Source organism: Terrapene carolina, unplaced genomic scaffold (assembly GCF_002925995.2).
Source record: "Terrapene carolina triunguis isolate 2854851 unplaced genomic scaffold, T_m_triunguis-2.0 Scaffold68, whole genome shotgun sequence".
In the NCBI taxonomy this organism is placed as follows: domain Eukaryota; kingdom Metazoa; phylum Chordata; order Testudines; family Emydidae; genus Terrapene; species Terrapene triunguis.
The window spans coordinates 3,173,698-3,200,739 of NW_020664419.1; the positions used below are offsets into that span (position 1 = coordinate 3,173,698).

Here is a 27,042-nt window from a genome sequence, read left to right on the forward strand (position 1 = left end):
TAGCTCCCAGCATGCAATGGGAGACCGGTTCGCTCCATGGGGACCCTGGCGGACTACTCTACCCAGCCGGCACTGCGTCTCGCTCACCCTTTTCGCCGTGCAGTCGTGGCGCTGTGCATTCTGGGACTTGTAGGGCCCGCCCGCTGGAAGTTTTCGGGGGAAAAAGTTTCCGGACCCTTTGCCTTTCCCGGGCGATTTCCATGGTTACCGCGTAGTAGCCAATGGGAAGGGGGCTTCTATCGGCGGGGGGCGGGGCTTAGCCGGCGGCCGGCCAATGGCGGGTGGTGTTGCGGCGGGGTGAGCTGGCAGAGGGGTGTGCGAGTCTCCTTGGCGCTGTCCCCGGCCTAGCAGCCTTGAGCCGCGATGGGCGGCGGCGGGAGCAGCGCCCGGCGCGTCACCTTCGAGGCGGATGAGAACGAGAATATCACGGTGGTGAAGGGCGTGCGGGTGAGAGAGGGGCCGGGGACCCACGGGACGCTCCCCCAGCCATGGCAGGGGCCCCGGGGGCAGAGCCCCGGGGGGCGCCCAGCGCCTCGTCCCTCTGCCCGCACCCCCGGCAGCTTCCTCCCCCCCCCCACATTTCCCCTTCTGCCCCAGGCCGGGGCCCCGCCGTTCTCCTGTGTGTCTTCCACCCCCATTGCCCCTGAGACCCTCCCTTTGCCTCCTCCTGTCTCTGTGCCCCCCCTGCACCCCTCCCCCGGGACCCCTTTCCTCTCTACTGCATCGCTCCCTACCTTCCCCTACCCTGCTGCATCCGCTTCTCAGTCACCCCCTGTTCCTTAGCCCCTGGCCCAGCCACCGAGACCCCATCTCTCTTCTCTGCCCTCCACCTGCAGGAGGCCCATCATCACTGTGGAGGCCGGGTGCGTTGTAGGAAGCTTAGAAGAGCGTGGGAACTGGATAAATTCATGGTGGTTAAGTCCATTAGTGGCTATTAGCCAGGATGGGTAAGGATTGGTTTCCCTAGCCTCTGTCTGTCAGAGGGTGGAGATGGATGGCAGGAGAGAGATCACTTGATCATTACCTGTTAGGTTCACTCCCTCTGGGGCACCTGGCATTGGCCACTGTTGGCAGACAGGATACTGGCCTAGGTGGACCTTTGGTCTGACCCGGTATGGCCATTCTTATGTGGCAGTGAAGTGTTCCCGTGAATAGGGAGCTATGATCTCGTCATCATCAGGACTTATAAGGAAAACTCATAGGAGGACACGAAGAGGCGGGACTCTGAGCTGGAAGAGCCTGCGCTTTCTCCTTGACTTCCTCTTGTTTTCCTCTCACCCTTTCCACATGCCCTATTTATTTCTCCCTCTCTCCTTTCATTCTGTCACTGATCAACACACATACACAGGTTTTTCTGTGACACTAAGAGGGTTTGAAATGCCTTGTTCCCTGCATCAGAAGATTAAAGTTTTACCAGACAAGGCACTGTAGGGATCTTGTTGGGTGGTAACAGGTTGCCCTTTTCTGCCATTTGCATGGGAGAATGCTCCAGAACAGTCAGGGATACCTGGTGCTGTACATGAGTATTTTCCCTCCCCTGGTTATCTGGTATCCTCAGATACTGCAGTTCAATATACAGAAAAGCCTTGTATTTCTTCTTCACCCAAGGCACTCATGGTATTTTAAATACCTCAGTGTGGTTTAAAGTAGCTCTTACATCATTGTTACTGTCAGTGTGACTGCACTGGTGCTGGGAAATGGATAGGACATTTGGAAGAGTAAACTTGATTTTAAAGTATTGGGAATTAAGGTGGGTTCAGATGTGATATAGGGAGGACATGGACAAATGCAGTCCATATTCTATTTATATCTTCATCGATCAAGCAGTTTTAGAATCTTGTTTCTTGCTATGTCTGTTATGCCCCAATGCTGCAAATGCTTATTACTCTAGTGAATATCCCCAGCTTTAGTGCTAACACTCACATGAATAAAATTAAGCATGTGAAAGAGGGTCAGAACCATACCTGGGTTGAGGTTGACTAAGCCTTGCAAATAAGGAGGATGGAATAATTTTAAACCTTCAAGTGTATATTTGATCGAAGACTTAGCAGGGAGATTCAATTAAGAATTTGTACCAATAAAATATGTTTACAGGGTTTTATTAGTTATGTAATTGGTTTTGTATTTTGATAAAGTTAAAATTAGATTTTAATTAGCTGCAACCTATTTTTCACAGGAGAATTTGACCAAAAAGTAAATAATAACGTTTTACTACTTTTTCCAAAAAGGTGCATTGTGGGAACAAGATACAGCTGTAAATTGGAACATTATAAATATTTCATATTTCTACCCATTTTACTAATATTACTGTCAAGTATTTCCCTCGGGTCAACTAGGCTTATTACAGACTATCAGAATCTGTGCATTCATTTCTTGTTCCCACGTCAATGCATATTCATTGAAACTATTAACAAATGTGGGAATTCTGTGCTTATGCTGATGTTAGATTGGATTTAGCTGAGGATTACACTTGCTGTTGTTATTATTAGTATTGTGGTAGTGTCTAGAGACCCCAGTCAAGTCAAGGCTCCTTTGGGCTATGTGTTATGCAAGCACAAAATATGATTCTTCATTAGGATCCAAATAACTAAGAAAAGAGAAACTGATGAACAAAATGTAAACAATATGTCAACAGTACAGAACTTGTTACATTTCCTATGCTGCTTCCATTTTTTATTTTATTTCCCCAGAGCAATTTACTCCCCACCCTGCTGCTTTCTGTTCATATTAATCTATAGCAAGCCCAAAATGCCCTTGTTCCCCCTGCCAATCTTCAAAATTACCTCCAGGCTCTGTCTGGAGAGGAAGAAAGAAAGGCATGGCGGTGGAAGACCTATTGCTTTGCAAAGCTAATTTAAAATCTTTGATTAAAATTTTAGAAGTTTGGTTTTTATTCTGTGGGGGTTTTTTTGGGGCAACCTGTTTTATCTTGCTGGGTTTTATGTTTTTTCCAGCTGTCTGAGAGTGTAATTGATCGTATGAAGGAGCCTTCTTCATCCACTGCAAGGCCACAGTTTCAGCGACGATCAGCATCTGGTGACCATGGCTTGCTTGGAGGTGATGCAGGTATGGCCATACTTTCTGAGAATTGGGGGAGAAATAGAGTATGATGAAGTTTTCAAATTACTATGATAAACTTGTTACCATTTTGTAGAAATGACTCTGTAGGTTAATGTACCTGCTGATCACTGTAAAAACGAGACAGTTTTTAGAAAATTGTAATTTTTAAGTTATCCTATTTGATACTTTGCCTGACATTGACAATAACCCCCTCTCCTCCAAGCCAAGTGATACTGATGGACTTGGTTTTGCTTATAGTTCACTAAACATTTTAAAATGCTTTATTAAACACACACACAAAACAAATAGGGGAAAAAATCTAGTCAGAACACTTAAATACTCTCAAATTTGTCATCTTATTTCTTACCTGTGATTGGAGTGTTATGTATGTTGTTGCTATTGATGAATGTATCTTCTCTAAAAATTCAGTAAAAGGAAGCCTGGTTTCTAAGTTGTATAGAATTTCATAAAAGGAAAAACATCCCTGGTTAAATTTTTTCTAAATTATATTGAATATCTGTTCAGGGGAAGAAAATAGTTTAGGAAGTAACTCTCAGGTTCTGATGATGATTTTTTTTCCTGCTTGTATGTTTTGTTGTTGTTGTCAAAATCAAGTGTTATCATTGTTTTATTAGAGATATACAGAATATGCTTTAAGACGGATACTTTATCTTTTGTCTTTGCCTTGATGAAAATAAGGATAATTGTAGCTCATACTAAATGATGATTACCCAGATTATTATTTATTTGTATTTTGCTAGTGCCCAGGAGCCCCAGATAGGATCAAGGCACCATTGTGCCAAACCCCGTACAAACACATACTGAAAATGGCCTCTGTGCCAAAGACCTTGCAATCTGAATTAAGACAAGATGCAACAAATATATGGAGGGGAGTGGACAAGAATAACAGGGATAGGAGCATACAATTATGTGACAATTAGCAGGTTTCACATAAAACTATTTTTTAAAAAATATACCAGAAATATTAATGACAGGTTTCAGAGGGGTAGCCGTGTTAGTCTGTATCAGCAAAAACAACAGTCCTTGTGGCACCGTAGAGACAAACAAATTTATTTGGGCATAAGCTTTCATGGGCTAAAACCCACTTCGTCAGATGCGTGTCGTGGAAAATACAGTAGGCAGGTATAAATATACAGCACATGAAAAGATGGGAGTTGCCTTACCAAGTGGGAGGTCAGTGCTAACGAACCAATTTAGTTAAGATGGAAGTGGCCTATTCTCAACAGTTGACAAGAAGGAGTGAATACCAAGGGAGGGAAAATCACTTTTGTAGTGTTAATGAGGCCAATGCAATCAAAGTGGCCCATTTCAAACAGTTGACAAGAAGGTCTGAGTATCAGCAGAAGGAAATTAGTTTTTGTAGTGACCCATCCACTCCCAGTCTTTATTCAGGCCTAATCTGATGGTGTCCAGTTTGCAAATTAATTCCAGTTCTGCAATTTCTCGTTGGAGTCTGTTTTTGAAGTTTTTTGTTGTAGAATTGCCACTTTTAAGTCTGTTATTGAGTGTCCAGGGAGATTGATGTGTTCTACTGTTTTTTGAATGTTATAATTCTTGACGTCTGATTTGTGTCCATTTATTCTTTTGCGTAGAGACTGTCTGGTTTGGCCAATGTACATGGCAGAGGGGCGTTGCTGGCACATGATGGCATATATCACATTGGTAGATGTGAAGGTGAATGAGCCCCTGATGGTGTGGCTGATGTGGTTAGGTCCCATGATGGTGTCCCTTGACTTGTGGACAGTGTTGGCAACGGGGTTTGTTGCAGGGATTGGTTTCTGGGTTAGTGTTTTTGTTGTGTGGTGTGTAGTTGCTGGTGAGTATTTGCTTCAGGTTGGGGGGCTGTCTATAAGCGAGGACTGGCCTGTCTTCCAAGGTCTGTGAGAGTGAGGGATCGTCCTTCAGGATAGGTGGTAGATCCTTGATGATGCACTGGAAAGGTTTTAGTTGGGGGCTATAGGTGACGGCTAGTGGCGTTCTGTTACTTTCTTTGTTGGGCCTGTCCTGTAGTAGGTGACTTCTGGGTACCCTTCTGGCTCTGTCAATCTGTTTCTTCACTTCAGCAGGTGGGTATTGTAGTTTTAAGAACGCTTGATAGAGATCCGGTAGGTGTTTGTCTCTGTCTGAGAGATTGGAGAAAATGCGGTTGTATCTTAGAGCTTGGCTGTAGACAATGAATTGTGTGATGTGGTCTGGATGAAAGCTGGAGGCATGTAGGTAAGTATAGCGGTCAGTAGGTTTCCGGTATACGGTGGTGGTTATGTGACCATCGCTTATTTGCACTGTAGTGTCCAGGAAGTGGATCTCTTGTGTGGACTGGTCCAGGCTGAGGTTGATGGTGGGGTGGAAATTGTTGAAATCCTGGTGGAATTCCTCAAGGGCATCCTTCCCATGGGTCCAGATGATGATGTCATCAACGTAGCGCAAGTAGAGTAGGGGCGTTAGGGGATGCGAGAAATATTAATGATATCAGTATTCCCTAATAGCCATTTGCTTAGCTGCTATCAGTTCCCAGTTTATCACAGACACTGTGGTAGAAATGGGTCTTGAGACAAGGTTTCAATGAGGTGAATGTAGCATCTTTCATCTACTGTACTTGAGTGTGTTACAAATATTAAGCATTAAAACATACCTGGTAAGGAGCTACCCCCAGTTTACAGACTGGGAAACTTTGACACGGAGGGGCAAGGTGGCATGCCTGGTACCGCACACCGCTCAGCAGTAGAGAAAGGAGTGGAAACCAGATCTCCTGACTCCAGGGTGTCATCCAGTACTTTTTTGAAGTCAATAGGAAACTTCCCATTGACTTCAGTGGCATCTGGAGTAGGCTCTGGTGCCCTGCCTCAGCCCCACTACTGTCCAGTTTAGTTAAAATCATGTAGTTCTTGTGACATTGTGAGCTATGTTAGTGTTATAAAAAGGGCCACTCCAGAGGCTGCACTTTGTATCTTTTGACTGAAATCATACCCTTACCTTTGAGGTGATCTCATTGTGATATATCCCACCACAGTGCTAAGATGCCCTGTAAAACAGTAATAATGTTCATTGCTCTTGCTCACTATTATCAGTGTGGGCAGTTTTAGAAAATAAAATGAAACAAGTGTTGAGAATGGAGTCTCATGTTCAGGCAACTGTGAAAAAAGGGAAATTTGGAGTGGTTAATCTGTGCACAGGATTCGCAGCCAGGATTTTCAGGTTTTCTAATCCTAGTGTGTATATAACTGTACACTTTATTTGTGTCCTCTTTGTGTGGTAGGCTGGGGGAATCAATACAATTCTTTTTTTTCTTTTTTCTTTTATTGAACTCCAGTCCGTTTGACCCTTGGCAAGTTTAGGGAAACTCATACTATCTTTCTTATATATACTTTCAAATTTAAAAACAACCACCATACATTTAGATGAAGTGACTATTTTTGCTAGAATGTACGGCAGGGTTATACCAGGGGTTCTCAAACTGGGGGTCGGGACCGCTCAGGTGGTCGCAAGGTAATGGGGAGTCGTGAGCTGTTAACCTCCACCCCAAACCCCGCTTGCCTCCAGCGTTTATAAAGGTGTTAAATAAATTAAACACCTTTTTTATTATATTAGGGGAGTTGCACTCAGAGGCTTGCGATGTGAAAGGGGTCGCCAGTAAAAAAAAGTTTGAGACCCACTGGGTTATACCTTACTTTTGTTGTTAAAAATTATTTGTTTTTAAGAGGATTAAATCATGCTAGAGAGGTGTGAGAGATGTGGCAATGTGTACTTTTCCCTGAGTGTTTTCAAAAAAGAACTACAGATTTGAGTTCTTTTGATGCATTAATGCTGGTGGACCTGTTTATACTATAGCCAGACCTAATTTGTCCTCATCCGTGTTTTGTCTGATAAGATGATCTTACAGATAAAGCAGTGACTTGCAAGATTTTTCTTACATTCCTTGTTTGAAACCCAATCGCTGTGTTGATTTAAGAACCTCACATCATATGGATTGCACCCTTTATCTTGGGATATCTTGTTTTATTTCTTTTCACAGTGGTCAAAAACTTTAAGTAGGAAAAATTGAGTAGAGTTTTCTGAAGCTGCTGGCTGAGGAGTAACAGGTTACATTGCTTGCAAGAATTGGCAAGCAAGACATATGATTGTTGACCTCAATTTGGAATTTTTTTTTTCCGTACAACTATAATGAAATCTGAAGTCCGAATGCTATATCTTAAACCATCATAGGTTGCTTGAGTCATTTTCAGTTTTCTGAGCAACATTAAATGTATTGAAATATTTAACAAGTGTGAAATCTTTAAAGTATATCTATAATTCCTAGGGCAATATTGATGAAAAGTAATTTGATCACACTATTGAAGTGCTTTTTCTGAGTATGTATTATATCTGATACTCAGTCATAATAGACAAAGAGAATGATTTAATTCATTTTAGCTTTACTGGATACTCTAAAGTTAATGTTCTGTTTTGAAAAAACAACCCCAAAGCAACAATCCAAATTACAAGGGGGGGGGGGGAAGCTCTCATGCCTGGCCAACATTCCTTCCCTTGTGGGAACAGATTCTTCCTGAGTTTTGAAGGCTTTTTTTCTCTTCTGTTTTTGTTCCTAATAATATCTGTTATTCATTATTTGTATTAAAGTATCACCTAGCAGAATCAGTTAAGCATCAAGGCCCCACTGTGCTAGGCACTGTACAAACAAGTAATAAAACAGCCTCTGTCCTCCCAGCTAACAAACTAAGTCAGACTTAGAATGTTCAACAAAAGGAGAAAAATGTGACCAGAGAGCCTGGTCCTTTCATGTGGAAATGGTACCCTTAATTATGTGTTTTGCTGTGTGAGACGGTGTACAGCTCTTTTGTTGCCCCCGGAGGAATTCTCAAACACCTGAAACATCCCACCCCAGAGGTGTCCCTATAAATAAGGCCTGTCAAGATAGACAATGGTCTAGGGTTTCAAGGGTTAACTTACATTCAGAATTTGGAGGCAACTCATGGAGACACTCCTCATTGGGAGCTAACTAGATGCAACTGAAACTACATAATAATTTTTAAATAGGGACCATTATTATCATCTAGTCTGACCTCCTGCATAACACTAGCCAAAGAACCTTACCCTGGAATTTGTGCATCAAACCTATAACTTCTGTTTGAACTACACTACAGCATGTCGTTAGGAATCATCTAGTCTTGATTTAAACACTTCAGCACCTTCAAAAGAAGGGTCCTATTACTGAGAATAGAAAGACAACTTGGTGGTGCTCATCAGGAATCGGATCGGGGAGCTTCAGGGAAAATATAGGAGCTATTCTGTGTGGCTTGTACTTTCTGTTTGTTTAGTTTTGAGTTCATGGTTTGTAAAACTGCATGGAAGAATGCAACTAGAGTTTGCCAAGTTAGTGCCCATTTGGGTTAATCAAGAGTTCCTCTGAAAGTAAAGTCTCACCCTTTGCTAGTCTTGCACTCTGAAAATAGTTGTTCCTTTTCATTTACCATGTGATGACCATTTTAAAGTAACAGAAAAGTTTGGTCTGTACATGAAAATAGAGTCTAACATGGCCATGCTTGGACGGTGTCACTTTTTATAAAAAGGATCCAGGCAAGGGCACTCTTAATCTTGGAAAAGGTACACTTTCAATAAAAGCTTTTGGTTGTTTGGTGTCAGCAAACTTAATTTACACTCTCTTGAAAAGATTTGCTAAAGTGCATTGAATGGCTGGCTGATCAGATAGGGATTAGAAGTCATCACAGGAAGGCATACTAAAGATCACAAGGCAGTTTAGTTGAGTAGGGATTTGTCCTAGCATCCTTGACTAAAATATTCACACCCCTGCTGTCTTGCAGCATGTTTATGGCAGTTGGTTGCCCTGTTCTTTCTCAGAGTTGTCTCTGTTTTCAGTGGGGTATAGTTTGAACCTTTCACCCAAAGCATTTCAGTATCAGTGTAAAATTTTATTATTAGAGAGTGAAATATCTTCTAACCCAGTAGCCTGCTAAAGTTGTCAAACTCTTCATTTTGTCACTATAATTTTTAACCTGGCACTCATGTCACTAGATGCCAAAAGTATACGGAGGACAGTGGCATGAATAGAAAATGAGAAGGACCTCTTCATTTATGTGCTGCATATCTTAATTGAGTGGACTGTTACAAACCACCTTGGTGGGGTGTATATTTCAGTGCAAAATAGAATAAAACTTAGAAGCAAAAAGTCAAATTATTTTGTTTGTTTATGGTAATGAGAGTGTGCATTTTTTAGGCTTTTTCACCCAATCACCTGAAAGTGTAATATAATCCCCTATTCTCCACAGACGTATTCCTATTAATTTGTGTAATTAAAACAGGTTTATTGTGTATTTTAGTATAACCTGATAAGACTACTTGCAGATCAGTAAATAATTACTGGCTGTTCTTAAACTTTCTGCCATCTTGTTGGTGCATTCTTTGGGGCAGATGGAAAAGCACTGTTTAGTTTGGGTGAACTAATGGCTTGTCTACACAGTCAGGGCACGTTTTCACTACCCGCCGGATCGGCAGGTAGCAATCGATCTATTGGGGATCGACTTATCGCGTCTAGTGAAGACGCGATAAAATCGATCCCCGATGGCTCTGCTGTCGACTCCGGAAATCCACCACGGCAAGAGGCGGAAGCGGAGTTGACGGCGGCGTGGCAGCGGTCGACTCGCCGCCGTCCTCACAGCCAGGTAAGTCGACCTAAAATACGCAACTTCAGCTACGCTATTCACGTTTTTTTGTACACTATTCATCTTAGGTCGCCCGACACCCCCCCCCCCCCCCCCCCCCCGTAGTGTAGACCTAGCCTGAGTGAACAGCAAGGCAGGATATGAATCTACAGTGCACTAGCTCGCCACACACTAACTCGTCGTGTGGACCCTGCTACAAAGTTCAGTTGTGTGCTTTGACATGTTCTCAGCTATGGAACCTTCAGTGGATTGAAGCAGAATCCAAAGCTCTGTAGCTGGGAGGACAGATTGTTTAAGGGACATAGCGAAAAACAATTCATGGCTGTTAGTGGCATTCACAGAGTAGCTGCAGATGGTGGAGCACTGCTTCTGAGCCTAAGAAACAAGCACTGATTGGTGAGATAGCATTGTAATGTTGGTTTGGGATGATGAATGTTGCCTTTTGCATCTGAAAATTCTATTTCTGGATCGGTGTGCCAAGCTCACTCCAGCCTTCCAGCTCAAGGACACTAGAATGAGAGCTGCACTGACAGTTGAAAAGCAAGTGACAGTTGCACTCTGGTAGCTTGCAGCATGGGATTGCTACTGGTCAGTGGGAAATCATTTTGGAGTTGGAAAGTCTATAGTGGGAGGAGTTGTCATGCAAGTGTGCAGGGCCATTAATTGTGTCCTGCTATGCAGGACTGTGACTCTTGGCCGTGTGCAAGGCATAGCAGAATGATTTGCAGCTGTTGAATTCCTGAACTGTGGAGGGGTGATAGATGGCACACGTATCCGTGTTTTGGTACCAGCCCACCTGCCACAGAGTACATCAACACAAAGGGCTACTTTTCTGTGGTTATGCAAGCATTGCTGGATCACTGGGGACACATCATTTATACTAGGGGTTCTCAACCTTTTTCTTTCTAACCCCCCCTCCCCCAACACGTTGTTAACATTCCCCGGCACACCTGTACCACAACTGTTTTTCTGCATATCCAATAGATTAAAACCCAGGGCCGACATTAGGGGTTAGCAAGCAGGGCAATTGCCCTGGGCCCCACGCCACAGGGGGCCCTGGAAGCTAAGTTGCTCGGGCTGAGGCTTTTAGCCCCAGGCGGTGGGGGTCAGGCTTCAGCTTTCAGTCCTGGGCCCCAGTAAGTCTAACGCAGGGGTAGGCAACCGATGGCACGCGTGCCATCGGTTGCCCGCAAGCTGATTTTCAGTGGCACTCACACTGCCTGGGTCCTGGCCACCTGTCCGGGGAGCTCTGCATTTTAATTTAATTTTAAATGAAGCTTCTTAAACATTTAAAAAACTTTATTTACTTTACATACGACAATAGTTTAGTTATATATTATAGACTTATAGAAAGAGACCTTCTAAAAACGTTAAAATGTATTACCGGCACGCGAGACCTTAAATTAGAGTGAATAAATGAAGACTTGGCACACCACTTCTGAAACAGACCCCTGGTCTAATGTCTGCCCTGGTCTCTGGTTTATTTTGGCGGACCCCCCTGAAACCTGCTTCCCTGGGGCCCCGGACCCCTAGTTGAGAACCACTGATTTATACCAGTGTGGGCTGGTCAGGAAAGGTGCAATGACGCATGCATATTTAAGAACATAGCACTTTTCAGAAAGCTGCAAGCACAGACATTCTTTCCTGACCAATGGATTACCTTTGGCAATATATTGAAATACCAATAATGTTCATGGGAGAACCCAGCCTACTCCTTGTTCTCCTGGCTTATGAAGCTGTACACTGGCCACCTTGACAGCATCAAGGAAAGATTCAACTACGGCCTCAGCAGGGGCCGTAGATTAATGTGCTTTTGGTAGACTGAAGGGATGCTGGCGGTGTTTCCTCACAAGATTGGATTTTGGTGATAAAAATATCCCAATGGTTATAGCTGCCTGTTATGTCCTGCGTAATGTCTGTGAGGCAAAGGGAGGAAAGTTGCCACTGGGTCAGAGGTGGAGTGTCTGTCAGCTGAGTTTAAACAGCCAGATACCAGGGCCATTGTAAGAAGCCTAACGTGGAGCTATGCAGTTGTGGAAGGCTTGGAAAGAGCACTTAAAGAGGTTAGCCACATTAATGTGCTGTGCTTGACTGCACTCTGCCCCTTAAGATGGTTGGGCTGTTGGGAATTGTGTAGTAGTTGGTTCAGGGCTTTGGAGCGGAGCCCGGAGCTGGAGCACAGAGCAGCTCCGGAGCAGTGGAGCTGCAGGTTTTTGCTTGGAGCTGGAGCGGAGCCGGAGCACAGCTCCAAAGCCCTGGTTGGCATACATTTATACATATAACTCTGTCTTTTAATGAACCTATGAACTGTTCAGTGCTTGCTGTATGTTTATAATTATTACACTTTCACTGAAACTATGAATTATGCTGTGCTTTCTGTACATTTACATACATGCCTGGGTGTTTCCTTGAACCTATGAGTCCTGTGGTGCTGCATGCTTAAAATTACTGGGTGCTTTGAGTACTGCTATACATTCTGCAATATGTATGGTGAACTAATAAAGATGAATTTATTTTCAAAAAATAGAATCTTGGGTGACAAAAGCAGTGCAAAAAAACCCCAATGTGCAAATAAAAAAGGACAATCCAATATAAACTTTAATTTAGATTAATGGAACAGAACTTTAAAATTAGGGAGCAAACATTTCCACCAATCCAGTGCACAAATGCAGGACATTTTGGCTACACACACACCAATCATGCCTTTCATAGGTCAGTGTATGTGAAGCTGTGGTTGTCCTCATTGTCCCCTGACATGGAGTAATAGGGTAGGATGTGACACATGGTGCCACGTGGAATGTTGGGAGTGCAGGGACCTGCCACCATAGAGATTTCCACAGACCGCAAAGGGTGGCGAGTCTGTGATAGTTGGACCTGTAGGTCAAGTAGAGTCTGCAACATTTGTGTTTGCTGCCTGAGAATCCCAATATATTCTGGTGCATCTTCCTTTCCTTTTCCTGCTGGGATACCTGGGTGTCTCTCAATATTTTCCTGTCTTCTCTATCCCTCTGCATGCGGTCTGCCATGTTGGTCCACTAAGCCCCGAGTTTCTGATCTGGTGCAACACTGCTTGCAGGATCTCGCTAACCATATCCTTCTTAGCCCTCTCCTTTGTCCTCCTCATCAAGGTCAGGCATTCTGCTGGTATGGAGGGGGGGCCCCCCCTCAAGGCTGCAACGGCGGGAGCTACAGATAAAGCAGACAGATGTATTGTTGTATTTACAGCCGCAATGGGCAATGAAAGATGAATTTCTAAACTCCCTTCCCTTATTCTACATTTTTTTTAAAGATTATGTTTATTGACACTTCAGCTTTGGAGTACCTCTGCACAGCACTTCTCTTAAGTCCCAGCCATGGTGGATATGGCCCAGAAGGGCATGGGGGAAGGAAGGAGGCATTAAGATTTTAGGTTGCATGAAATAACATTTCAGGCCCTATTTCCATGGGTTCAAGTATAGGGCAATGGCACTGACTACTGGTACTATTTTTCCACAGGCGGTGGTGATTTTAGCTGATCTCACTGAGGGTAACAAAGGCACAGCTGCCACTGGCGTCCCAAAACTGCCTGGACCCATGTGCCACTAGCTTGTTTACTGTAATGGTTCCAGCCAAACTCAGTGCAGAGTGGCATAGGAAGGTGTCCTACCACAGAGGAAAAAATAAGGCATACATCCTTTGGAAGAGGATTGCAGAGTATTTACATAAAAATTTCATTGAGATCTCTCAGGATTCCAGGGCCCTTACTATGATACAAGGGACATTGTTATGTACATAAACAAACTGCTCCACATGAGCTCCTCCCTTACCTTACAGGAGAATGCTGTTTGTTCAGCTGTATCTTCATGTATGAGTAAAACAGTGAAAACCTGATACCCTGTGTCTTAACTTGGGGATGGGCTGGGTGCCATCTTTACATTTAAACTTTGTAATGCATGCACACACTTATCGAGGTTCCTTCCCCTTCCTGAGGCTTGGCTGGTGGGATTGACTAGAGTTTGGCAGAGTTTCAAGCTGGTCCTGGCTCGCAGCATAGCTGGATCTCTTCCCCACCCAGTATAGAAAAAATTGTTTTGAAATTCACAAGGATTCTGCTGTTTTGAGAGCTGAGTTTTTCGTTAGCTGGTGTAGTCTTGAAGTTATCAAGCTCAGAGCAGGTAGGCATAGTAGAAGCGTGCAACATGAACGTTCTCAAACAGTGGGTTGGAAAGGTTGTGTGCTAATTATCATTTTACCAGTTGTATGGCTCACAAAACCAATGGATATTTTTGAGACTCGAGACAAAATTAAAGTGGGGAGAAAATAGATAGGAGAAACTTTGTTCCTGTTTACCACAGCAGTGTTTTTAACATTTATTTGATTAAAGTAGGTCAAGTAGTTCTGCTTTTAGTGGTCAGTTCTCTCTCTTTCTCTCTCTCTCTCTCTCTCTCTCTGATAACTTTTTGTGCACAGGCAGCGTTTTCTCCTTTAATAGGTATTCATTTAGAAGTACCATTTTTGTTTCTTTATGTACTGTAAAACAGGTAATTCCAAATGTACAGCTTATTATGTGCTTCCCTGGTCTCAGGTGGATTTGCCAAAATTAAATTTCATGCTAACCTACCCCAAGCTCTAAGCGCTCTATTAGGTTTCACTGAATGCAGATATTTGCTGTAAGTCATCTTTTCCTCAGTAATTTAGCAATGCAGATAGAGCAAAAATGTTTTTACAGCAATTATGAAGGTACTATATGCAACACGTTATCTGGTTGCTTAGAAACTGTGTACAGGTTAGGAGGAACAGATCTGTTTTTTGTTGCACAGTATGATAGGGTATACAAACACAGCACTGGTAAAGAAGGGGTTAAGCAGCTGCTTTGGGTCCAGGCAGCCCCACTCTGCCACACCTGCAAAGCATGCATGGCTTGGAGGAGCCTCTCAAAGGGAGAGCAGCCAGCTCAGGAGGGCAGCAGAAAGTGGAGGTGAACTGACTTGCACTCTGAACTCCTGAGAAGGAGTTTCGCGGGAGCTCCTGAGATGTGTTGGACTCAAAGGGAAGAGAGATGTGAGTCTCAGAAGGTCTGAAACTTTATCTTTGGTTCCAGCTACTTTGCCCATTGGGATCTGGTAGGAAGTGATCTATGGAGGCAGCAGTAGAGCATTTGGTGGTGCAGGACTTAGCTGCTTACAATGGACCCTGGATCAGAATCCAGTGGAGAGGGTGGGCTTGGATTCCCCTACCAGCCTCTAGGGAGTGCCAAAGACAGAAACAGACCCCTGATACGGGGAGTCTAGGGGAGAGAAACCCTGAGGACAAAAGGGTCAAGATCCCAAGACCTCAAACTAGGGGGGCAGACCCAAAGCCCCCTTGCATAACCCAGAGGACTCCCCAATTGCTGGACTCTTTATACCCTGAAAACAGCATACATAAAACATGATCTGGCCAGAGTGCTGAGTAACAAAAGGGACAGACCACCTCAGGTCCAGAGTGGCTGCCAACAGGGGAGTGCCAGGAAAAAGATAACCTGCCATGCCCCTGCTGACTATTGGGTGGCACCTGCAGTTATGACCCTGTTCACAAACTGTATGGATTTTGTGCTCAAAAACACCCTCCCCCCGGCAATAACTAACTAATGGGAAACCAAAAAAAAAAAAAAGCTGTTGGCCCCTGGCTTATGTTTCTGCTGTTTTGGTTCTCAGAGCTGCGGTATTGTAGGTGTAATCTCACTGGCTTTCTCAACTAAAAGTGCGGAATGGTATTTTTAAGCTAGAGAAGAGGGGGTATTTCCAGTCCTGCATGATTTAGATCATAGAACGTTCTGCCAGACAGTAGTAGTGTGTAGCGATGAGTTTAAGAACAGAATGGTATGTGTTATAGGCATGGCTTATTGCACTGCTGTGACGAGGTGCACTCATCTCTCGAACACTTCCTGTTGGCCGGGTGCAATCTGCACTCTTTCTTCTTCCTGGCGCCTCCTGTTGGCTGTTGCCCTTGTCAGGTGAGTCTTCAGTGGCTCAGCCCTCCGGCTAAGTCTCTCAATTAATATGCATGAACGAACCCCTTCTGGGGTAACAAAATCCAACAAACGGTTTGGCCCTCTCTGGGGTCTTCAGCCCCATCTCTGGGCCTGTTTAAATTCTAGCCCCTTTCTCGGGCTTTTAGTATCAAGTCTTATCCCCTTCTTGGGCCTTAGCCCATTTCCTCGGCAGCCAGCGGGGGGGACTCAAGACCTCCCATTACCCTGAGTCCCACCCCAGAGACCCTATAAACAGCACCCACGTGCTGCTTCCCTTTAATAGTTGCTGCTGTGTTCCTTGGGTTGCTTCTCACTCAGTCCCATCACCTTCTTGGGCTCTCTGTTTGAGCAGGGTCTCTCCCAGGTCACCTTGCCTGGAGAGTTTCTCAGCCTCTGTCCTGATTCCTTAGGATCTTCTCTCAGGCCTCTTTGCTTGGAGAGTTTGTAACAGTCTCTGCCCCCTTTTAGTTAGGGTTCTCTCTCTCCCAGGCCTTTCTGCCTGGGGAGCGTCACAGCCGGTCCCTACTTGACCAGGGTCTCTCTCAAGCCTCTTTACCTGTACAAAGCAACAGAGAGTCCTGTGGCACCCTTAAGACTAACAGATGTTTTGGGGCATAAGCTTTCGTGGGTGAATGCCATCCGACGAAGTGGGCATTCACCCACGAAAGCTTATGCTCCAATACATCTGTTAGTCTTAAAGGTGCCACAGGACTCTCTGTTGCTTTGCACAGATCCAGACTAACACGGCTACCCCTCTGATACTTTACCTGTGCGGTTTCACAGCCTTTTGCTGTCCTTGTGAATATCTGTCCAAATTTGACCAAGTTGTAAACCTTTGAAATATCCCTTTGTGCTTCTTTAGTAGAGATTTGCTAAACCTTCACAGTTAAATTTCCTAAAGATTCTATCTGTACTGGGTGTGCTCCACCCCAGGGGTGAGCACGTCTTTTCGTGCAGTCACAACTCTGAGTGACTGGGGACCATGCTGGATCTAAGTACCGGAACTGAAAGCAGGTAGCCTGTCTCTGTGTTCTTGGTGATCCTCTTACTATGGCAGGGAAGCGTAGAGGAATAAGCTGCCTGATTTGAATGCAGAGGGGAGAAGAACTGGGCTGGGGGATAGATGGGAGCAAGGAGCCCGGGGGCGAGAACTGAAACTGGAAGCTGGTGGGGAGAGATGGACTGGAACATGGTGCATGTGAGGGTGCTTGGGAGCCTGAAACAGGATTTGGAGCAGACTGGGATTAACTGGGAACCAGTGTGGTGTGGGGAGGGAGAAGCGACAGATCTGATGAGGCCCCAGGCTGTGAGGGGGAAACCTGGAACTAATTGGGCAGTGAGACCTGGACAAGGAGCTGGGGAGGGCGTGGGGGAGACAGAGATTGGATGGGGAGCCTTTTTTAACAGTTTGAGGTGGTAAGGTGGCAGGCAGCCATTGCAGGGGGCTCACCAAATGAAATCTGGGTGGGTTAAGAATGTGATGTTATGGGGTAATGCTAGTATTACAGGCGAGGTTTCTCCTTTTTGGTAATTAGTCTTAGGAGTGTAAAGGAATATGCCATTTAGAATATAAGTCATGGGAGTTATTTGGTTGGTGTGTGTGTGTGTGTGATATCACGTGTTGTGTGTCTCTTAAAAAAACCCACAAAAACTCCCTTTTTAAAGTGGGTTTCTTTAGCTTTGCCTTAAGCAGCATCCAAATTCTTAGCATGTCAAAACTACTGAATTCTTATGTATAATTACAGATTGTACTGTATGGTATCAAGAACATGCTTATCTGAGTTGCATGTAAATTGACACGGCCTGTCAGCAAAATGAAAGTTAACTGGAGTGTGCTAGGAGAGTTTAGTACATATAACTCAATTCACTTGTGATTTTAAACCAAAGTCTTTATTCTTCAGTCAGATGAAGAGGGAAAACCTTTTGAATTGTGCAGGTTCTCTCTCTTTTTTTTTTTTTTTTTTTTTTACAATATTAAAGAAAAAATACATTTTATATGCCAGATCCTTAAGGACATGCCTATACAGAGCCCCATTCATCCTGCTAAAGTAATGAGGCCTCCTGGCTGTAACAGGAGGTGCTTGTTTTCTATCCGTGATGACTTATGTGCAGCTTAAAAGATCTTTAATGTAATATTAAAGAACATTTTAGAGCTCCGGATCTGCTGTTTGTCATATCAGCATGAAAAGAAAGGGTCTGTTTTATTATCTTCCACCTGCAGGTGCATGCTGCAGCCAAGTGTTCCTAAAGCTCTTCATCAGCTGTCAGATCAGACAGGTTAAGTGTACTGCATAGTCTTCTTCCATGAAAGCTCTCTAATAGCTGTTTATTAGTTAAACAGGAGGTAACCACTTACTGCTTATTGTCCCCCTGGAGATAGGAAAAAATGTATCTACTAATACTGTAAATTGATCTTGTTTCCTGAAAGTGGCTTGCATGTATTTAAGATCTTTGACCTTTTGTTCAGAAATGTCACTAAAACTTGGAAACACCTTCAGAAGTTAAAAATTGGACACCTTTCTGGATAACTTAATCTATTGTTACTGCAGTTTTAAGTGTTACTTGTAATGGAAAGATTAGAAGCAGGAAATAATTCTCCTTTTTTTCCAGTTTAGCCTTATGGAATTGACAGTATTTTGTGTAGAGTCACTTCTACTGCTTCTCCTTTTCAGTCACTGAAGGAACATAAATTTACACCGTGTAGAAGTTAAGCATAGGAGTTTATTACACACAGTGCTGGCGGAGTGTCACCTGGCTTATTAGACTCGGAAACCCTGTTAATTAATTGATTACCAAGGATTATATGGATTTTCCCTGGTCGGAGGCAAATGACGGGGTAGGCAGTTTTAAACCTGGTTTGGTCTAGCAGCAAGACAAGATAGCACAATAGCCAATAGTTAAAGATTACATAATGTCTCCGCCCATGGTTTTAGGTTAACAAGTAACATACAATTAGTACTTTTATGAAATAAATAAATTAAATATGTGTGTGTGTGTGTGTGTGTAATTTTTATTTGGGGTTTATAGGAATGAAGTAACTTTTTTGATTGTTTAACAGGTATATACCTAGGGGTTAAAGCAAAGAAACATTAAAAAGTATAAGGCAATAAAAGTTGTTTTTTAAATTGCTTATTTGTGGTTTTAAGGCAGGCATTGGTCCCTGGGAAAGGGAGGTGAAAGGAGGCCATATTTTATACTGACATGCTTGAACCTTTTATAAACTCAAGGTTGGTGTGTGGGAAGAACATCTCCCTACAGAAGAAACTAACACAACAGAAACAGGGCTTCTTTGTTCTGTTTGCAACTTTAAATAAGACACAATTATTGCTTCAATATTTGGCGTTTTGCTGACCAGGCTTATCTTAGCAAAAGCAAGGTTATCTTTTGTTTATTCTGCTTTCTCTTAGCCAGGGGCGGCTGCAGGCACCAGCGCGGCAAGCGTGTGCCTGGGGCGGCAAGCCGCAGGGGGTGGCCTGCCGGTCGCTGTGAGGGCGGCAGTCAGGCGGCCTTCGGCGGTGTGCCTGCAGGAGGTCCGCCGGTCCCGCGGTTTCGGCGGCAATTCGGCGGCGGGTACGCTGAAGCCGTGGGACCGGCAGATCACCCACAGAAATGCCGCCAAATCCGCGTGACCGCGGACCGCCCACAGGCATGCCGCCGAAGGCTGCCTGACTGCCGTGCTTGGGGTGGCAAAAAACATAGAGCCGCCCCTGCTCTTAGCTAATCACTATTTGGTAGGCCTCTGGCCTCTTAATCAAACTTTGGACTTTGGGCCTGTAAAAGAGCTAACACAATCCATATACCAGGTTGTTATATAAGCAGCACATGGATTTTGACCCTTCAATCACTGAATCACTTTCCACTGTTTGGTGGAAATGTCATTCAGCAATAGTGGGAGAGGGAGAGATGGGGGGAGGGGGGATTCTAAAAAGTAGGAAAATTATAATAAAACTGCAAATATTGGCAAGGGAGTGAGTCCAAGAGACAGGGATGTCTCAACTTTGAAGACATTAAAAAAAAAATTGTCAAATGAAATGTAGAATGTCCCTTTAAAAAGCCAAGTTAAAAATGACTATTGGGAGAGGAGGAGGATGTTCTGTGTCCTTGCTGGAGTCTTGAGTCTCCTCTTCTTTGCAGTCTCCTGCTTCAGTTAAGTATTTTGTTGTCGCCAACTAACACTCTGGTTGAAGAGCTTCCTTTCAGTGCTGTGTCAGACTTCTAGAGTGGTCCCTGAATGTGGAGCCAGTGACACAAGGTCCTTCTGATCTATATTCTCCTAAATTAGGAGTGGAGCACACTCTTTTCACTGCATTCCAGGGCAGTGGTTTGAAGAACAACTGATTGGAATTGAACCCATATTTAGTATGGCAGTATAGATCGCTACATTGTTATTTCTACCTCTTCTTTGTCCTTGGGATTATCATTTGACCATTTGTCCCGTCTAGCTTTATAATCTATGAATCTTGCTGGACCTTGTATTGCAGCCCAGTGTCCCCCTGCTAGGATTGAGAAATACTGCCTTTGTGAGGCTCTCTCATGCAGGGTCAATGTGCTACTTTCTAGTACTGCTAGATCTAGCTTGTTACTAAAACGAGACTAGCTCTGCTCTCTGCAGCAGTAAGATTACCTGCTGCGTCCCTTTATAGTGTCATGTTTTTCTTATTGCTTATTTTGTAATGTTAGAAGCATGCAGGTCGCTTATCGGCAGTAGAGTTCTTGTGAATACTATGTCCCTTTAAAGGGGATCATAGTCATTTTAAAATTTATTTTTTAAATCTTATTACCTGTTACTATAGATATATGTAAAATTCTTAGATGTTTCACAGATTATTAAACCTGTAATTTATTTTTCACCATTAAAAGAATTTGTATTTCATTTGGCTGAATACTGAAAATACAGGTAAAGTTAATATTATTTGCAGTCAGATTCAGTTTCTGATTAACAGACACAAACACAATGCTATGATTTGTGTTTCAAACACTTCAGGTGGTACTTAATTTTAGTGAAAACACTTTTGTATTTAAGACAACATTTGTATTCATATTGTTTTTGTGATTTCCTTCCACTTCTCTCCCTTCCCTCCAAAAAACCTATTATTTGTGCCTAACCTACAGGCACAAGTGTCCATGGCATCTAGAATACTTCAATGATAAGCACATTAGAAATATCTAATGCTGACATTTCAACCAGACTTCGTCTTCCATTACTGGTATTACATAAAGTAAATATTTGGTCTTTTTTTGTTTGTTTGTTTAAACTTCTTTTTTAGATTATCTTTTGTATAATAAGTTTAGGATGTTTCAGTATATGTTGCTGCTGTTATACTTAACAAGACACAGAATAGAAAGACAAGGTGTTGAGGTAATATCTTTTATTGGACCAAATTCTGTTGAAAGAGACAAGCTTTCGAACCACACAGAGCGACACAGACCTGAGGAAGACCTCTGAGTACCTCGAAAGCGTGTTTCTTTCATCAACAGAAGTTGTTCCAATAAAAAATATTTTATCTCACCCACCTTGTCTGTGTAATGTCCTGGGACCAACATGGCTACAACCCCTTTGTAAGATACAAAATAGACAGTTCCTGTTATTTAAATAGAATGTTGAAAAAGAATCCATGTTTGTATGCCAAGAATTTTCATCCCTGAACTGGACTGTAAAGCTAGGACACACAATGGACCTATTAGTTACATATATATTTTAATGGTTCACATCTCTCAATTTCTATTTGGGTTTCAATTATTTCCATTAACCGAATGGAGTTAAAAATGAAGGGACGATGGTGTGTTGCAATTTGCATCCAAGCTGGTAAACTACATGTGAGGGTATGTTTCATACTGCTGTAAAGAAAACAATTCTGTACGAATCTTCCCCTGTAAAGCTGAACACATAAAATAGGGATTAGACTTGAGAGAACCAGAATATCTGTTAGAAAGATCTCTGCCATTTGTCATCACAGGTCTCTTTATTAAAAGTTACGTATAAAGTGACTGTTTTGATGACTGCTGCTGAGTTTCAATTCCCACTTATAGGTATTCAAAATTTTATATTGTTTGATATAGAGACTGCTGCACTAGATCGGTTTTTCCATTGATGCATGTACTCTCACACTTTTTTATACAAAATGAAATAGAATAGACACAATAACCATTTATTGTTGGTGACACATTAGTCCATGAAAACCTGGAGGTAAGATTGTCAGACTACTTTAAATAGAGAAAGCAGAATTTTTCATATCTTTATTACTATTGTATATAATTCCAATCATCAAGCAAAGATCTTTTTGTATGAATTATGCTTACAGCTTTGAAAGATGTAGTGAAGAAAGTAATACACTAATCTATTTGTGAAACACTTCCAATAGCCTTTACTGGTGAGGAATAAAAACTAGGTCTTTATGTCCTGTTTACTGCTTAAAAAAAGCATTTTTTATTTTTTTTTTAGTAGTGTGATTTCTGAGAATAGAGAGATTCTTTCAGCATTTGGAGCTGTGAATAAATATCATGCTGGAAAAAATTTTAAGCAGTAGTGGAAAAGGCTAAATGTCACCACGTTGTTAAAGATTGATATTTGCTATATTATGCAGCAAATGTTATTTCTATCTTTCCATTCTGTTTATTTGCCTTGCTCTCTAATGATCTGATAGATCATTCAGATTGGTGCCATTTGGGATCTTTCAGTGTCTGCTCTTGGTAGAATGCACTGTAAGTCACTTTAAGATCCCTTGTGTTATCAATATAAAACTTTAAATGGAAGAGAGAAATCAGATTTGTTTTGAAAACTTAAATTGAGATTTCTAATGTTTTTCAATTAAGTGGATGATTATAATTGTTTTCGATTATATATGAACATTTCCATCAAACCTGGGTGCATATGCAATACAAATAATGTATAAAAAAACCCAGTAGGCTTTAAAATGTTACAAGATGTAAGGCTAAATTTAACATTTGTAAGCCAACAGCCCTGAGAGAGAGAGAGTATTATCATCATTTGACGGATGGGGGAACTGAGGCATAGTAGTGAAGTGACTTGCCTAAGGTCACAGAAGAAATATGTGACAGATTCAGGAATAAAGCCTACATCTCCTGATTCCCCATCATATTCCTTAACCACAAGACCATCCTTTTTTTTTTAATGCAGTCTTGTGGTCTTATTCAATCTAAAATGTTAGAGACGGATACCCTCAATAGAAAAGGGCCATATCTCTTGTCACTTATTCAGAATGCTTCCTCATTTCTACCAGCGTCACCTCGCTTTACCTGAATTATGCTTAAAGTCAGTTGCTTTTCATTCAGTTATGAATTTGTCCGATTCTAGGACAATAGAAATATGGGAAATATCCATTTCTAAAAGATTTGATATAACCTTCATATAATCAAACTGTATCAAATTTTGGTCACTTTTATAATAATATGCTAAAAATCATTCGAAAGACTCTTAAGTTTTCAGTTTCTTTCCTGTATGTTTTACAAAGCTGTGCCTCATTTACTTTGCTTTATTTGCAACTGTGATCACTTCTGGTTTAAAAGACTTAAATACTTTCAGACTAAATAGGGAAAAATCCAGATTCCTGTTCCCCTTTTCACTTGTACTCACAACTACCTAAAGTGGTTTAGAAGCCTTGGGCACAGAAACTGCTACTTGGACTGTGTCTGTGTTGAGAATTTTAGGGAATTTTTCTAACTTTGGTCTGGCAGAAGTGCAGACCCATTGGTCCTAGTAATGGTAGGAACACTAGTCCAAACTTGCTGCAGGCATCTTTACCATGTGATCATCTAATTCTGCTCAGAGCTAGTTGATCCAGTAAGGTGACAAAAGTGCCTGTCATTGGCTTTTGGTATTACTTCCAGTGTTGCTAACGCAGGTGGAGCTGGACTGGTGTGAGATCAACACTGGGAGAGTTCCTTAAAATCTTCAGTGTAGACATGACCTTTGTCGCAGTGGCCAGGGTAAATGGCCTTTCAGAAAAGCCTCAAACTTCACAAGGAATGAATTTCACTGGTTATCAAAGAGAGAAGGAATGAAACCTAAACCTGAAAACCCTATGGTTTTACCATGACTGAAAAAAAGAGAACACTTAGGCCTGGTCTACACTAGAAAATTACGTTGGCTTAACTGTATCACTCGGGGGAAATCCACACCCTTGAGCAATGTAGTTAAACTGACCTAAGTCCCTGCATAGATAACGCTAGGTTGACAGAAGAATTCTTCCGTTGACCTAGCTATCGCCTTTTGGGGAGGTGGATTAACTATGCCAATGGGAGGGGTTTTCCGGTCTGGGTAGGTAGTGTGTATGTACGCTGAAGTGCTACAGCGGTGTAGCTGTGCCGCTGTAACATTTCAAGGGGTAGAAAATCCCTCAGTCTCTCAGAAGCAGCCTGTGAAAGGGATGATGATAAAAAGGTGAAATCTACTATGTAAACTACATTTTTGCAGATGGAATTTGAAAGCTGTAAAGGAAATTATCACACCAAAATTAAGTTCAGTTAATAGGCTGCCAAACTAATTCTGCAGCACCCTAAAACAGTGGGAGATATGTTGTTACAGAGGGTTAAGTTATCAATAGTTGTGTACTTAATTTGAAGTTTCCTTGTTCTTGTGCGTTTGCACGTTTCTAAAAAATATAAGCTACGGAAACACATAAAATACCCTTTTATGAACATAAAATATATATAAACATGACATCAGAGCTGCATACTTTCAGCATTACTTTATAATGCAGAATGCTCGGATATGAGAAAATATGACATGTCCAAACTATCTTCATTCCATACAACCTGCTTCAGAAAAACCCTCCGTATCTTTTGGCCCAGAACAATCTCAAACCAAGATCTACTGACACAGTGCAGCCAAGAGGATATGAGCACCCTCATTGCCAGGAGGCATTGGAGATGGATGGGCCATGTGCTTCGGATGGAAACTGATTCCATCACCAGAGTAGCAATAAGATGGGCACCTGAAGGCAAGCGAAAACGAGGCTGCCGGAAAACTACATGGCGAAGAGCTGTGGAAGCTGAGCTGAAAAACCCAGGGCACAGCTGGGGAACCATTGAAAGACTTGCCAGAAACAGACAGGAGTGGAGGAGCTTTGTTGCTGCCCTAAACACCAGAGGCGTAATGGGAACATGATGATAAAATTTGTGGTTTTGATTGAAGAAGAAAAATTGGTCACAGCTTTTGTTTGCACTATATAAACTACTTTTGAGTTCTTAGCCACCCTTCTCCAAAGCTTTAAATTGTTACACCAGGCAGCTGAAGACAAATGATTAAGATTTTTTTGTTACTTTTTTTTAATGCTATGATTTCTGTTGATCCTACTTAGTACTATGATCAATTAATAAACGGAACTGGCAGTGATCTTTTCTGCAGCTTCAGTGATGAAGTCTTTCCTTTAAACTGAATGCTGTAAGCTAACCATTATTTATTTCTAATGCTATTTTCCTGTTTTACTTTGAACTTTGCTCAATTCTCAGGTACCATGGAATAAAAATACACAGTGCGCAGTCTGGCTGATCCATGTTGCATCTCTCAGTGCATTCATTTTGTGCGTTAATTGTTCCATCTTGTCAGTTCTCTATAATTCATCCTGCTTTAAAACACTTCAAGTTATTCAGCTGTATTGGTACCAATTTTTTTCTGTAAAACTTCACCTGAAGCTAACTTATAGCACTTCAGGGCTGTTCCATATTTTGATAGTGCACCTTAGGAGGATCTGTTTACACAAAAAATAACCTGAAGTTCTCAATGCCCTCTCCTGCATTAGAGATCTACTTAAATTCACCATCGCATCTTCCACATAATGTAACTGATTTAATCTGATGTTTTTTTCTGAGGCGTGTCCCATGCGTGTAACCCCCCCTTGTTTTTTTCTTTGGGCTTTGCAGCCTTTCAGTCTTTAACATCTAGCTTATTATTCTCTGTCTGTTAACAAAATATATGTTCCTGGTTAGGAATCCTACAGCATCAAAATATATTTGAATAGTATATCTGTACATGCTGAATTGTTGAAATGAAGGCGTTATTAGTATTAGGAGTCCTTCTAAATGCCATATTTTCCCCTCCATTCATCATTAGTCATGACTTCAGCAAGGTTCAGAGAAATTAAAATGGATCCCAGTAAGTTCCCTATATTATGAGATCAAATAACTTTACAATACATTTATGAATCTCTGAGATCAGAAGCAGAAAAATTTAGATTGTCTTGACACAACACTGTATACTTTATCCTATTGAAAGCAGCACTATAAATCTTTCACATCATGATTTACAATGTGATTACCATATATACTCGTTCATAAGCCGAATTTTTTTTGTAAAAAACGGGAAGTACCAGAGAACGGGTATAGAGAGGGAGAGGTGGGACACAGCCCCTCCCCCCAACAGAGGGAGCAAGGAGAGGCAACACAGCCAAGAGAGCCAGAAGGGAAGAGGTGGGGCCAGAGTCTCTCCGCTTCTGGCCATGCTGCTCTCCCCCCAGCCTCCGAAGCAGCTGCAGCTCCGGGGCTGGCAGGCTGCAGCTGTGCCGCTCGGCCCCGCCCCCCAGAGTAGGCTGTGGCCGCGCCGCCGGCCCGCTGGAGCACGCTGCGGCCGCGCCGCCCGGCCCAGCCCGCTGGAACCGGTCTGGCTCACCAGAGCAGCTGCGGCCGCACTGCCCAGCCTGCCGGAGCAGCTCCAGCCAGGCCAGAGACATCCTCCTCTGGCCCTCCTCAGATAAGGTGGGAAGGGATAGGATGGGGAGAGTGTGAGGGTCCCGAGCTAGGGGTGGGGTCATGTGGGGGGTGGTCACAGGGGTTACTCCCCTGACCCCCAGCTTCTCCCCCCTAAAAAATTTCCCCACCAGTTGCTGTCCTGGCCCATCAGGGTAAGCAGCTGGCACGCCGGGACACTTTGTTTATGTAGGTTTACCTCCGTGCCTGCGGACCCTCGAGGTAAACAAACCATCTTGGCCGCCAGCGGCTTATCCTGATGGCCCAGGAGCCAAAGTTTGCTGACCCCTGAATTATAGGGTCGGCTTATGAACGGGTCATAACATTTTTCCATTTTTACTTATCCATCTTCCGGGGGTTGGCTTATAAATGAACCAGTTTATGATCAAGTATATATGGTATTCTTTAATATTAAATTAAGATCCCAACACTCCTATCCACTGTTTTAAAAACAAAAAAACCCTTACAAAATGTTCTAAAATATACTTTCAGCACAACAAGTCACTGTTGCTGTTGATTTAAATCTAAAGAGAAATACTGTCCATGATGGCCTAGCTCTGTGAAAGTGAGTATTTCTTCCGATTCATA

The 27,042-nt window shown here is 42.7% G+C and overlaps 1 protein-coding gene across 2 annotated transcripts in view; it reads left to right on the top strand.

The window, feature by feature from the left end:
- Window positions 1–297: 297 nt before the first annotated feature.
- CHCHD3 (coiled-coil-helix-coiled-coil-helix domain containing 3) overlaps window positions 298–27,042 on the top strand; it is a 253,008-nt gene continuing 226,263 nt past the window's right edge. For both annotated transcript variants that reach the window (XM_026648607.2, XM_026648608.2), the window contains exons 1-2: window positions 298–447; window positions 2,955–3,066. In XM_026648607.2, the coding sequence (XP_026504392.1) occupies window positions 364–447; window positions 2,955–3,066 (196 nt within the window). In that variant the 5' untranslated portion in view covers window positions 298–363. The remainder of the gene's footprint in view (window positions 448–2,954; window positions 3,067–27,042) is intronic.